We start from the raw sequence: 15,774 nt of genomic DNA on the forward strand, positions 1-15,774 counted from the left end.
GTTGTTTTTAGCCCAATTTTTTTAGAGTGTACATTCACTTGATCATTGTCTCAAAATAAACCCCAATAGGTTAATCAGGACGGGGTGTCTTGAATCACTTTGATGGGGTTTATTTTGTAGTAATGAGTGACTGAATTATTGATTTGAGTTGAAATTGTTTTATTATCACTGCACTATAAAAAATGCTGGGTTGTTTCAACCCAAATTTAGGTCACATATGGACAATTTAATTTATAAATGTAACCCAATAGTTGAGTTTGTCCATTTTTGACCAAAAATAATTTGCTCTTATATAACCAAGCATTTTTTAGAGTGTGTAAAAAATATCCTGTTAAATTTACTGTAAAAAAAATGTCAGTTGTGGTTTCTAGAAATTCACAGTAAAACATACAGTGACAACGTATCAGGAATTAAGGCATATTGGCATCTGTATATTTTACTACTAATAAACGTAATGTTAATTTACCAATCTATCAAAATCTGCTTACCATAAAATGTACTGATAACCACAAAACAGCTGCAACAGGTAACCTATAGAAAGCCACATGATGAATCCATTGCTAGTGGCCTGTCAATAAAACATGCCAGTACTCGTATATATACTGTAGACCGTGCAAATGGAAGGTCAATTTACTGTTCATAGTTTATAGTTTATGAAGGTAAAATTACATATACAGTAAAATTACATATAACACAATGTTAGAACATTCACAGTTTTTCACCGTTTATGGTAAGGTAACTCTCAGTTAACCAGTTAACAGGTTTGTACTGTAGAACTGATTTTTTTTTTTTTTTTTTTCTGTAAAAGTTACAAACAATTTTTACAGTGTATGAGAAGATTGCAAATAGCTCTTTAATAAAGTTAATTCATCCAGATCAACAGGTGTCAGCATAAAGTCCAGGACCACTCAGACAAAGAAGAGCCAGCGACACATAAAAAATGACAGAGGGTGCTTCTCATTACTCTAACTGATGCTTCCTGTTTTCCTTGCTGTCCTGGAAATCATCAAAAATTGCACTGTGAGGAGGCTAGGAACAGGTGCATGGTTTTTTGCAACACAGTTTTTTAAAAATATATTACACATTACAGTTTTTTTTTTATTTTATTTTTTTATTGCTTACACACAAAAAGTGGTACTTGAGGCCCACTCAGTGAAATCGTTCACTCATGTACCTAATCTTGAGGCCAAGTCTGCAAAACTGCAAGCACATTATCTGTTTTACACTCAGTCTGCAACTGTAAAACAATTTTTTTGCAAAACGCTAAACACAATCCTCTACATTAGACACATCATTCAAAACTAACAGCTCTTGTATTTCATTTGGGAAACACTGCCACTTAAATGGCACACTCATTTACTGATTACCTACACCCAACGATCATGTATGAAAACACTCACATAATTCGCTCACTTAGAAATCAAAACTTCTTGTTTTGAGAAATAAATAATTTATTTTTACCCCTTTGCAGTTGTCACCTCTATGTCTATAGAGCTTTATACAATACAGATAGTAACAATTCAAATTCTCCTGTAAATCAGCACTGACAAGCCAATAGTGTCATTTTTCAGCTCAATTCAGTTCAGTATTGATTCAGTTCAGTTCAATAACTGTAAAGTTCATGTATTTGTGTACATACATGTACTGTACACTCCACTTCACACTGAACAAGCAAAAGACACAAGATAGTAGTGTTTTACATTTTCACATGTGTGTAGTTTGACGTGTATATGGCTAATCATTTGATGGTTTGTGTGTAGAGTTACTATGCAAAAATACCATTTTTCATAAAATAGTTTTGAATGAAGTGTTTGCTTGTGCAAGAGTTTTAGAGTTTTGAGAAATGGAGCTATAGTTTCAAAAATTGTATGTAAGCAATTTTAAAAAACTGTAAGCACACTTCTTTTTCACAAGGGTAATTAATGAATGTCAAAGTATTTGCAAACAAAAGTGTACAGTACAACACTTCATTTATTAAGATTTATTAAAAATGTCTTGCTTAACCAGGCTCTAGCAACATCACTTAAGCACAGTGAGGTAATGCAGTTGTGTCATCAGTAATAGATACTCGAAAGCCAAAAACATGGCTCCAACATAATTACACCTTTCAGGAAGGAATTTATTGGTCAGCACCATTAGCAATCTCATATGTCCTATAAATGTAATATGGTCTGGTTTCCCATTTGCCCTCATTCCCATCTCAATGACCACTGACCACCACAAGAGTTACAGAAACTCTTCAAATTAGCATAGCAAAACATTAATCACTAATAAATCTCCCACTTAACATTAATCTTGCACAAAAAAAACAAAAAAAAAAACATTATATAACACTTAATTTTAGCATTTACTATCACTTTGAGTGTCATGCTGGGAAATAGAAATCCCAGCCCAGTTTCAGTTAAATTTAAGTTTGTCTAAATTAAAAGAAACAAGTTCATAAAACTCAAAACAATGAAACAATTCAGATTACTTAAAATGTGTCGGTTTTGTGAACTCAAAAGAAAAAGAAAGTTCTAAATACTCATAAAAGTTCATTTGATTGAACTAATTTGTTAAATTTAAGTTTATCCTGAGCATTACGGATTACAGTGTTGATTGAATTACACCTTTCAGGAAGGAATTTATTGGTCAGCACCATTAACAATCTCATATGTCCTATAAATGTAATATGGTCTGGTTTCCCATTGGCCCTCATTCCCATCTCAATGACCACTCATCCCCAACAGCACTAAAAAGATTAGAGAGAGCCATCAGAGCTGTGCTTCACCGGATCTTAACCAACGCTCCAGCAGGAATTACATTTCTGTAATACATACTGAGGGATTCTCCAGCTTTTTCATCTCACTAATGGGATTAGGATAATGCAAAGGTGTGCATGCTTCAGAGGAAGAGTGTGGGAGGGAGAGACAGGCTTTACAAACCACAATCAAAAGGACCATTCTGCAGCGTAAACATCTGTGTCTTTCCTCAGATGCTTCTGTTGTTGCTTAGTTTTAGCTCACATGCTTCCTCTTGGAGTTACTGTCAGTGTCTTTGCTCTGTGTGTTGCCAGTGCTTAAGCGCGAGCACTTCGCGTTCTCCTCTGTCAGTTGGCGGAGGTCTAGTCGTACAGCGAGTGATCTTAAGAGCTCCTCTCCTATACAGCCATTTGTGCTCCTCTGACTCTGTTCAGGACGAGCAGATGGAGAATTGCCTCCCTTTGTTCGGATGCAGTGTCACATTCAGCATTTAATTCAGTGAATACGCTAAGTAGTGTATTCACCAGGAGCTGCAGATATGAGTGCTGATTCTGAGCTACTTGAGCTTGGCTTGAGGCCAAAGAATTGCATTATGGATGTTAATTTCTGGTAGTAAAACTTGCACGCAGTTGCCTTCAGTGTAAACCCAAATAAGTTGGCAAAACTCCAAAAATTTGAGGTAATCAGTTAGTTGAGAAATTCAAAGTTTAAGTAAGTAGAACTGACAGTTTTTTATTTTGTACTAATACATTTTAATTTGTCTTAACGTGCAATATTTGAGTAAGCTAATTCATACATTTAACTTAAAATTGTCATGTAATCTCAACTTAAATATTTTAAGTAGTGGAAACTTGGCTAGTTCAAGGTAGCTAATTCAGTAAAGGCTAACTTACTAATCGCTAACAATGCTTTGATAGCATTAGCATAGCATAACAATTGCTGAATAAATACAGCAATATAGAACATTTATCAAACTAAGCTCATGCTTCACTCGTCTCCATGATGATAACCCCCCAAAACACCCAACATTACAGAAACTCTTCTAAATTAGCATAGCAAAACATTAAACACTAATAAATCTCCCACTTAACATTAATCTTGCACAAAAAACATTATATAACACTTAATTTTAGCATTTACTCTCCCTTTGAGTGTCATGGCAAAGTATGCTGGGAAATAGAAATGCCAGCCTAGTTTCAGTTAAATTTAAGTTTGTCTAAATTAAAAGAAACAGGTTCATAAAACTCAAAATAATGAAACAATTAAGATTACTTAAAATGTGTCGGTTTTGTGAACTCAAAAGTAAAAGAAAGTTCTAAATACTCATAAAAGTTAATTTGATTGAACTAATTTGTTTAATTTAAGTTTACCCTACTCAAACCAATTAATTATTTTGAGCATTAGGAATTACATTGTTCAGTTTAGAGTGTCAGTTGACTAATTGCATCTGAAGTGGTCTTTTTGAGCCGATCAGTGTGGTGTTGGACTAATTTCACAATTTTTCCTCTCTCAAACATGTTTTTTTCTCCATGTACAGACCTGGGTTTAATGGTGCCTTTCTAATGGTATTATTAAGAACAATTTGCACTAAGCTATGAATGATATTGTGACCTCTTTTCCATCAAAGGGAAGTGCTGGTGTTAGTGCCAGTCATTTCATACTGTAGCTCTGTTCTGCTCATTTAGATCTGAGTGCTAGGATATATGCGCCTAATGTTAGTCCACCAGCAAAACAGGAAGGAAAACCAGGACACAGCGAGAAGTCAGACAAGAGAGGCTTAACCTAAAGATGATGTGTGTAATTTTTTCGATGTTAAAATATTTTCCTCTGCTCTCCAGGCTTAATATGCAGAGACAACTGTAAGTAAGCCGTTTTTTGTAGGTTGATTCACCCAAAAGCATAAACACTGTGGCTATATGTGCTGCTATCAAAGCCAACCAATGGCAAACAGTCTGGGAAACTTATTTAAAAAACAGTCATTATTTTTCAGTTCTGTTCTGATCAGTGTAAAAATTACATAATTTTTACAAAGAGAATCCAAAAACAATGTAGAATGAAAATTAAATTAGCACCTCCATATATAAACTGACATTCATTTTGAATATGCATAAGACAAAATACTATGTAAGCCTGTTTCCAGCACTGAATTAAAAAAGTAACTTTATATCTCACAATTCTGACCTCTTGCAATTCTTATATCTCACAATTTAGAGTTAACATAAAACGATTCAGATTTTTTTTTTCTCACGGTTATAAGTTTATGTCGCTTTTTTATATTTGCAATGTGATATATACACCGATCAGGCATAACATTATGACCACCTTCCTAATATTGTGTCGGTCCCCCTTTTGCTGCCAAAACAGCCCTGACCCGTCGAGGCATATAATATATAATATATCCCAGCCACTAACAGGTGCCGTGATGAAGAGATAATCGGTGTTATTCACTTCACCTGTCAGTGGTCATAATGTTATGCCTGATCGGTGTATATATAATGTTGTCTACTTTTTAAGCTGTCTTGGTTATGAAAATATTTCCCATTTTAAATTTTAATTTAAAGCTAAATAAATAATTAAAATTAAATTAAGTAAAAAGACAAACGTACTACACTGTGTACTTAACATCATTAATAATGAGTGAATGAGGAGTGATAATGAGTTAATAGTTAATAATGAGTGAACAGTTCCATAAAGCATTATAAATTATTTAATTGAATTTAAAACAATAGAAAAAAACAAACAAAAAAAACTGTTGATTATAAATGCAAAAGTATAAAAAAGCATGCATATCACCTAAAAAGCTTCACTGTGGGTGCTTGTCCAAAAAAAACTATAGGACATCAAGAAAAAGTAGGCACACTTCGACTGCAAACAACTGTAGAATTGTGGGATGTGAACTCACAACTCTGAGAAATAAAGTCAGAATTGTGAAGTATAAAGTTGAAATTGTCTGCGGTGGAAACAAGCTTCCATAGAATAGCGCTTAGTGAATTCCTCCATTGGAGTTTATACCTGGAAAGTCTGCAGGTGTCATTGAGCTTGCACATTAGATTGTGCCATAAATCTGATGTTATGCGCAGGCTGCAGCTTGAGCGTATGATGTATTTGCACCAAAACATTAGATACACCATGGGTGGGTTATTATAAAGCATTGATATAGTTACAGTCTTTCACAAGTTCTGCGTAGGTGAGACTATTTGCTGACGTACAGCATGCTGCGCTGAGCTTTTTAAACCAGTGTGTTCATAGAATGCATTTGGTCTTACCATGAGAAGCATGTGGGACGCGTATCATCTGTTCCATGGCCTCAGGCGAATAAATAGATCACCCTTATACTGGATGGCTGAAAGCACATACTTATGATGTTCTGAGGGGTGGAATGTTCGGCATTTTGGATCCATCAGATGGATGTAGACAGAAGAACACAACAATGGATAAGACATTTAAAACTGAGTTAGAAATAGAGCAACGGAGGCCGCCCACGTTTTAAGCTATCTTGGTTCTGGAAGTATTTTCTCCATTTATTTCCCATTTCAAGTTCACATAGACAAAGTAGTTTTGCTTTGAGTTCAAGCAAAAAAAAGACAAAAATTATTATTATTTTTTTTTTTTTAAATTAAGCAAAACAACAAAGATACAACACACTGTGTACTTAAAGGGTTAGTTCAGCCAAATTGACTGCAAGATAATTAACACTTACATTGCCCAGAAAGCTACTAAAAACATATTTAAAACAGTTCATGTGGTTTAACCTTAATACCTTAATATTGTAAAGTGACGAGAATACTTTTTGTGCGCTAAAAAAACAAAACGACTTTATTCAACAATATCTAGTGATGGGCGACTTCAAAACACTGCTTCATGAAGCTTCGAAGCTTTACGAACCTTTTGTTTCGAATCAGTGGTTCGGAGCGTGAATCAAACTGCCAAAATCACGCGAACCATTGAAATTTCGAAACACTTATGATGTAACGAAGCCTTTTTTACTGAAATCACCTGATTTTGGCACTCCGAACCACTGATTCAGAAACAAAAGATTCGTAAAGCTTCGAAGCTTCATGAAGCAGAGTTTTGAAATCGCCCATCACTAGATATTGTTGAATAAAGTCATTATTTTGTTTTTTTGGTGCACAAAAAGTATTCTCATCGCTTCATAACATTAAGGTTGAACCACTGTAGTCACATGAACTGTTTTAAATATGTTTTTAGTAGCTTTCTGGGCAATGTAAGTGTTAATTATCTTGCTGGCGATGCAGGCCTCACTGAGCCATCGGATTTTATGAAAAAATATTTATGCAAAAGAATAAAAAAGCATGTATATCACCTAAAAAGCTTCACTGAAGGTAAGGAAAAACAACAACAACAACAAAATTGAGAAAAAAAATGAAAAGACCCTGAGCACTGGCCCCATCCTTGATGTTTACCCTGACATTGAGAATTGATCTTTTCATTTACCAAAGAACACATCACATAGCCAAGTCCAGCTAATCAGATCAATCTTGACATACTGCTGAGAGAAAAACAACAATTTGGATCTTGAAGTGGAATCTTCTGGAATTGAAAGCTAATAAAACCAATTCACGTCAAATTGATTTATCAATTTTACTTCCGAAGGAGCATTTGGAAACCATCAAGAGTCTTGCACATGGATAACACATTTAAGATCCCTACACTTTTCATTTTTTTTTTTTTTTTTTTTAAACATTTTGATTATAATATACTCTAATTTTGAAATGGCCTGCTTGCTTGGGAATGGATGCCACCTAAATGATTTAGAAATGTCAAGTGAGCCCATGAATTATAAAAGCAACATGGATTGCGGTGTAAATATTTCATGGTATGTGAAAGTGAGCCGGATGCTTCATGGGGTTTGTTGATAATGACCAGTGTGAGAGAAGCACAGACTGATAGGAGGAGAGATGAGAAGGGGTGTTCAGGCAGTTCTGGTGTGTTTTAGCTGGCCATGCTTTACCCCACACTGTCTTCTGGACCTTATGAGGGAGGAGATGATGCTATATTAAGCCATGTTTGTGATGCTACATTGCCTTCACACTAAGGACACATTAACCACAGTGAGATTGAGATGAGGGAGGGATACTCTTGCTTAGTATGCATGTTTTGGATTTTTCACCCACAGGAAAGAAAAATCACAAATGAGATCTTGGCTGAGATCTTCGAAAGAGAAAATATCCTGCCTCCGCAGGGAGCATATGGAGGTAGGAAGGGAACGAGGCACGTCCGACTCTAATGGTAGTGTCACATCCTGTCTACTGAAATACCCTCATCTGACTGATTTTTGAAGGCAGCATAGATGTATCCTTCACACAATCCTGTGATTCCATGAAAATTAAAATAAAAAATAAAAATGGCATCTGAAAGTTGGATTTGATGGTCAGTTTGTGTGGAAATGTAAAAAACTTTTTTTCAGTTTTGACTTTTTGTAGCCAGAAATAAGTATTGTAGTAATTACATATTTGCTTAGTTATCACCACTATATTGCTTTAAGCCCAGGACACACTAAGCCTTCGTCAAAGAACTAGCAGCGACGAAAGCTGGCAGGGTTGTCGCCTCTCATTGGCTGCATCTTGGCCAAAAAGCTGTGCTTAAACACAACAAAAGGACTAATGGTGACTGTCAACTAGCATGTGCGTTCTGCGCCTGCGTGTAAGTAAATGTCTGTCTATATCAGCAGGTATTGTTAGTCTATCTTCGTCTTTCAAAAAGGGAAACCAAAACCAGTACTGCAAATATACAAACCGTAAACAAAGCAGCACTTGCTTTTTGAATATCAATGACGCTGATCACTTTCTTCATTCCAGTCGGCCACTGTTGTTATGAAAATATTTGTGGATTCGTATGCTCAGGTAAGATGACGTAAAATTATAACACCCTTCTGTTTGTACCTTCTGGACTTTGCTCGCTTTCATTACTTTCGCTTTTATTCTCATGCACTGACTTGTTCACTAAGCTGAACAGCCAATCAGAGTTCTCTCTCTCACCGATTCAACACGCTGAATCGGCCCAAAAAACCCAGATGGCGTCCAACTAGATCCAACGGGGCAAAACACGCCGAAAAAACTAAGCCAACAGACGCTCAAAAATGGCCACCATTGCCCGATGGCCGACCGTCGTCTTGGTGTGTGGGCCCTTAAGTCATTAGACTGTTATGCTTCCTCAGAAGCCTGTCCAAAAATCAATTTCGGGTGGTGCCTTCATGCGCAAATGCTGCCTGCAAAGTCATTGCCTGATAGGGCAGTGAAGCAACAAGTCAGCTGCCTAATCTTTCGGATACAGCAGTTGTTTGGATCTCTCAGTTGTTTCCTCTAAATCATGGGTGTCCAATCCTGCTCTTGGAGGGCCACATCCCAGCAGAGTTTAACCGCCATCACTGTAAAAACACCTTAACCAGCTAATCAAGGTCATCTGGATCACTAGAAACTTCTAGGCAGGTGTGTTGGTGCTAAACTGGGATGGTGGACCTCCAGGATTGGACAGACTTTATTGAGATTAAATGGAGAGTCAAAAGAGACAAGTCTCCTTCTCCTCAGATTTTTTTTTTTTTTTTCCTGAGAAAAAGACCCAAGTAGTCTCATGTTTCTCCTTTTGAGCAGTGGTTCTCAACTCTGTTCCTGGAGATTTAGGTTATCAGCTTATTAGTAAAGACACCAAGAACCAGGATTGAGAGCCACTAGTTTCAGAAAAGATCTCAACAACATCTCAAAATGTGCTCTAATTTGCAAACATGCCAAAATCTGTAATCAAACATAAAAGATTTCAAACTGAACTCAAATATTTCTTATCATATAAGACCAAGACCAAATTAGCAACATTTTATAGTGGTAGTCTTTTAGGTCTCATTTAGGTCTAAACCTAGACATAAATGAGAACTCCAAGAATTCTTGGAGGCCATTCACACAGATTGCGTTTTTGGTTTAATTATCCCCATATACTGGTTGGCTTCATAACTCTGTCTCCTCTCCACCAATAAGCTGGTGTGAAGTGGGCGTTCTGGCGCAATATGGCTGCCGACGCATCATCCAGGTGGATACTGCACATTGCTGGTGGTTGAGGAGATTCCCCCTTCCATATGTAAAGCGCTTTGAGTGCTGAGAAAAGCAGTATATAAAAGTAAAAAAGCACTATATAAACTATATAAATGTAACAAATTATTATTATTAAAGATGCAAAATTGCTAGGTCTAGAGACACTTTTTAAAAAAAAAAAAATATTGAACTACTTTTAACTTAAGCTCTGCATTTTTAGAATGCCATGTCATGCAAGAGACGCTGCAAAAGATATGAGACACAAGCACAATGGTCTAGCACGCTTACACGGAAAAAGAATGCATAATGAAAAATTGCGTTCTGTGTTACTTATGACTTCTGAGCAATACACGTGCACACGTCAAGCAATATTTGTCTCATGTATTTATGTATGCATTGAAGTAAAATCTGTATGTTTTATATTCTAATGTGGCACATTTCAGAGTTAAACAGGATATTCAAAACGACAAAATGTAGGGCAGGACTTGATTGTATGCATCAGGAATTGATTGAATCTCCCTTTTTTATGATTGGATCATGTAAAATGGCGTTACCAGAATAGGAAAGTCATTTCACAGACAGAGCAAGTTTTTAAAATTTGATGAAATATTATGAAGATGTGCATGCAATGTCACACACAATAGCATGCACCCATAAATCATGCACAATAAGACCAGGGAAATGCATTTAAAAAAGTACTTAAGGTCAATTTTGATGTCATGCTGACAGGCATTAACCCTGTAAAGCCTGTAAAGCATATTATTATGAAATAATAGTAAGGAAAATCTTTTTTTTTTTTTTTTTTTAAATGGAACAGTTTTTTAACATTTAGACAAAATAATAGCAGACTACCTACATACGATGCATACAAAATATCAGTTATCACTCTATATTTCGCAGTAATATGTCTTATAAGATCATATTTAAATGATTTGATCAGTGCTCTGTAGTTTTATTGTGGGAGGCAAAACATAATGCAATGGAGAGCAATGATGACTGAGAGATGTACAAATAAACGCTCCTTAAAAGCCATTTAATATGTACATTTTAACATAACTTTTCTAACAAAATATGTATGGATGTTCCAGTAAACATACAGTAGGTTGTTTTAGTTCAGTAAGTGTTCATCTATAAATATTAATGATAATTAATCAATAGTCATTCTTACATTTTCCATATAAAAATTGGTAAACATTTCACAGCAAAAAAACGTGTACCACGACCTGAAGGTAGACGTTTTTACAATTATACTAAAAGGCTGACAGATGACAGAAGGCATGTAGTAAATTGTGTACAACATTTTTTGATCTTTTTAAACAATTAGAGGCCTTAGAAATGTGCATATCAAATGTGATACATTAGGATTTAGGGTTAAGTGTGTTGAGTGCTATTGCACATTGTGAAAGAGTTAAAATCCACACACTTTTTCACCAGATATCCATTTCCTACAAATAAAACGCAAACACATTAACACTGTGCCTAATCAAAGTTGTGATATGATTGTTTCTCAATTAAAGGGAATCTCATTGTGCTCCTAAGTTGATATCCGCGTGTCAGATTTGAATAATGTGCTATGGTTTAGAGTGGCAGAGAGGAACGCGTTTGGCATACTGATGATACTTCACTCTCACAGACCCGCTGGGGATGGAGCACTGAGCTTTCGCCGCATATGGGATCCATTATTCCAACCCGTATTAAACAGCTTAATGGCCCCATCTCCCAGACTTTGATTTTCAGGATGATATAATGCGTGAGGATAGAGAGTGCTGGAGGAGGGGATGTGATCTGTCAGGAGGGAGGGGGTCAGATCTCTCACACACACTGTAACCCATCAGCTGATGACATGTGTCATGTTGATGGAAGACTGATGGGTCAGCTGTAAGTCATTCCGAGCGGATGCACTGACAGAATGACTCAAAGTGGCTTTAAGGAGCTACACGTCCTTGAAGGCATTTCCTGCAGTCTTGTTACCGCAGCTGTAGAAACTATTGGACCCGGTATGATTGTGAAGAGTTTGCACATTAGGATCCGATAATGAAAGTTACTGTGATATTTCTCCTCTAGTGATTATCATTACTATTTACAGCTTCGCTCCATCTGAGGAGACATTTGTAGCTGTGCGTTTGGCTGGAGCGATGGGAACCGAGCGGCCTTCCTCAGCCGCATTAAATAGTCCTAATAAAAGTGTGGCTGTGCTTTGAATGCTGGGGCTGGCATCAACTCCGATTCCTGGTTTTTGTTGTTTTCGATTCTGTTTCAATTCTTTGTTTTTTGAAAGATTAGAGGAACATGTTCACTTAATCTCGCTGTGACTGCATGATATGATACGAAGGCTTATCTCCTTTGTATACATTGATTATTATCAGCATCTATTATTTCTTCACATTAGTCAAGAACAGAACAAACCAGTTTCACCCTTTAAAGGGGACCTATTATGCAAAATTTACTTTTACATTGTATTTAAACATATGTGTGTCGGCAATGTGTACACAACCACCATATAATTGTAAAAATCCACCCACTCCTCTTTTTTTAATCCCCATAAATCATAAGCAGTGTCTCAAAACAAGCCATTTGCAGATTATAGCTTTTGTGACCTCACAAATGCTTTAAGCCCCACCCACGACTGCTGATGGACTCTGCCCTATTAGCATAAACCCCGCCTTCAGTGAGCCGTATACAGTCCGCCATGTTTATCTCCTCACTAGAGCATTTAACAGCAGCATTTAAGTAAGAAATGTATTCTTATTAAAGGGTTAGTTCACCCAAAAATGAAAATAATGTCATTTATTACTCACCCTCATGCCGTTCTACACCCGTAAGACCTTCGTTAATCTTCGGAACACAAATTAAGATATTTTTGTTGAAATCCGATGGCTCAGTGAGGCCTGCATAGGCAGCAATGACATTTCCACTCTCAAGATCCATTAATGTACTAAAAACTATTAAGATCCATTAATGTACTAATATTTAAATCAGTTCATGTGAGTACAGTGGTTCAATATTAATATTATAAAGCGACGAGAATATTTTTGGTGCGCCAAAAAAACAAAATAATGACTTATATAGTGATGGCCAATTTAAAAAAACTGCTTCATGAAGCTTCGCAGCGTTATGAATCAGCGTATCGAATCATGATTCACGTGACTTTGGAGCTCTGAACTGCTGATTCGACACGCTGATTCATAACGCTCCGAAGCTTCATGAAGCAGTGTTTTGAAATTGGCCATCACTATAGAAGTCGTCATTTTGTTTTTTGGCGCACCAAAAATATTCTCGTCACTTTATAATATATATTATTACTGAGCCATCGGATTTCAACAAAAATATCTTAATTTGCGTTCCGAAGATTAACGAAGGTCTTACAGGTGTGGAACGGCATGAGGGTGAGTAATAAATGACATTATTTTTATTTTTGGGTGAACTAACCCTTTAAAGCTACTAAGTTATTCAGTCAAGAGGAGTGAGTGATTTTCTGTTTTTCTTTTGTTGTTTGATTCATATTAACTGCATATACAGCAGTAGGTACTGTATATTATGCTGCTTTCATTCTAATACACAGATTTAATATACACACTCTTTACTTGCTGTTTACGTTCACAGACATAACTGACTGTTTTTATGTAAACTTTGTGTGTTTTTGACAGTTTAAGCACAATAACATGTGAAAGAGAACTTAGTTTAATACTCACAGGACGCGCCGTCTGACAGCCAGCTTTCTGTGCGCGTGCTTTGGATGTGTGCACTCAGAAAATACCATATATCAGTAGTTTAGACTGATATGGCTTTATAACGCATGCAGATAATAAACTTTCTTGATGATGAGGAACTGCAATGTCACATTCTGGGACACCAGAGACTTAAAAAGGGGCATAATCTGTCCTCTTTAAACTAAATTATGGACTTTATAAGATTAGTTTATACTTTTTATATACTTAGAACATAGAACAAATCCGTGTTTGTGCATAAATGTCTGTATTGTGTGTTTTAGGTACAAAACTTTAATGTAACAAACTTGTCCAAGATAGGCTAATCTATATTTGTCAATCATATGCTATTCTACATGCAGGATCACGGAATGAAACGGTGACAAACCTTATTAATTTAAGTGAACAAAAGGTAAATCAGCAATGTGTTTATAGCTTTATTTGAATGTTTCAGCGTGACATAACAATGACACCGAGTTATTACATAATAGTGATATCATTACGCACTGACATAAAAGAATGGCTGCAATCTTTTATTATTATTATTATTATTATTATTATTATTATTGTTTTTAACCCTCTGAAAGAACCGACTCGAGAAAATGAATCAGACATCACATCACTATAGTGAGCGATTGAGAGGCAAAAAAATGATAGCTCTATTAAATAACAAAAAAAAAGCAATTAAAGAGGAGTCGATTCTCTTTGATGGAATCAATTTTTGACTCCCATCACCTCGGAATCAATACTTTTTGGAAACGAATCCCAGCACTACTGAATGGCATCTCAGTTCTCACATGGTTGTGTGGTTTGTGTGTCTGCAGGTTCCTGTTATGAGTTCCTGAGTGCCCCATTCTCCCCAGCCAGCTGTCTTGGAAGAGCAAGGGCTCAGGTGACAGCAGTGGCACCCAGAGAAACAAACACTGACGACCGGCCATGGCGAGCGGTAACTAACCTCCAGTACTTGCCCTGTTTAGCAGACCAGTCAAACCACACATGCTTCCAAAACCTAGTGAGCTGCCTACGTGGGCAGCATTTTAAGCGTGTTAATGATGTGAAAACTGTTCCAAACGTAGGCAGGATGATTACGCTGTCCTCTGAGATACCTCGTTACAGCAAATTTTAGGGCATCCTCGCATGTGGCCATTGTGGAAAATGCAATCCCATTATGCATTGCATTGAGCTCAGTGAAAAAATAAGTCAGTACATTTAAAAAAAAAAAAAAGAAATTTATAGTTTTATGCAAGGATGCATTAAATTGATCAAAAGTGACAATAAAGACATTTCTATTGTTACAAAAGTTTCTATTTCAAATACTGTTCTTTTAAACTTTCTATTCATCAAAGAATCCTGAAAAAAATGCATTACAATATCCACATAAATATTAAGCTGTTTTTAGCTGTTTTTAACATTAATAAATTAAGTACTGCAACATAAACAGTTTGAAACAAAAATAGTTAAATCTAATAAAAATTAAAGCTGCAAGCAGCATTTATGGGGCCAAGCACAAACAAGGCACAACAAGCCAGCCAACATGGCTGTGAGCATCTGCAGCAGTGAGCAATTAAAGACCTATTAAGATAATTTTAGGCAAAATAGCTGAAAAATACAGTTAATAATAAGGATTTACTGGTTTATCACTTTTGAACAATAGGTGGCGCTGTGACCAAATCAATGCAGTATGGTCAGAGTGAGGTGACAATGACACTTGCAAAGTTTGGTGTCAATATATCAAAGCATTGCAGAGATACAGCCCCGAGAGTCCTTTTGGCATCAAGCCTCTACTTCGTTGCTGTGGTATATGAATATGGTTTCGTCTATCAACACGAAATCCATAACATTTTACCGTATCGTTGTATCGTTACGAAACTCGGTATGGGTCATCAGCACAATGCCCTGAAGGAGCCTGAGAAGTTTCGGACCAGCGCCACCTAGTAGAGATTTTTTTTTCATATGCTTATAACTTTTGATCTGGTTGACATATTTTCACGGTTTGTGCGGCATGGTGATTTAGCGCTTAAAAAACGATTGCGAATATCTTCGAAACCGTTAGTCCGATCGAGACGAAACCAGCATAGGAAACACGGAACCTAAGCTGGTTAACTAGATGTTAAAGCCCAAATGTCAAAATTTTGATAGGAAGTGGCAAAAAAATCTAAACAAAGTCGTCCATGGGTCATTTTTTATGATCTCATACATATAAATGTCTATAACTCCAAAACGAAATGAGATATTTGCACCAAATTTGACACACACATGTATGGGGTCACCCTGAGGACACAT

General features: G+C 36.4%; 1 protein-coding gene across 2 annotated transcripts in view; it reads left to right on the plus strand.

Moving 5' to 3' along the window:
- enox1 (ecto-NOX disulfide-thiol exchanger 1) overlaps nucleotides 1–15,774 on the plus strand; it is a 131,281-nt gene that overhangs the window by 62,132 nt on the left and 53,375 nt on the right. Inside the window, exon 2 of one of the 2 annotated variants that reach the window (XM_051906328.1) lies at nucleotides 14,316–14,437. The exons of the other annotated variant lie outside the window; for it this stretch is intronic. Coding sequence (XP_051762288.1) covers nucleotides 14,428–14,437 — 10 coding nt within the window. The 5' untranslated portion in view covers nucleotides 14,316–14,427. The remainder of the gene's footprint in view (nucleotides 1–14,315; nucleotides 14,438–15,774) is intronic. 2 annotated transcript variants of the gene reach the window in all.

The sequence above is a fragment of the Ctenopharyngodon idella genome, chromosome 9, assembly GCF_019924925.1.
Source record: "Ctenopharyngodon idella isolate HZGC_01 chromosome 9, HZGC01, whole genome shotgun sequence".
Lineage (NCBI taxonomy): Eukaryota > Metazoa > Chordata > Actinopteri > Cypriniformes > Xenocyprididae > Ctenopharyngodon > Ctenopharyngodon idella.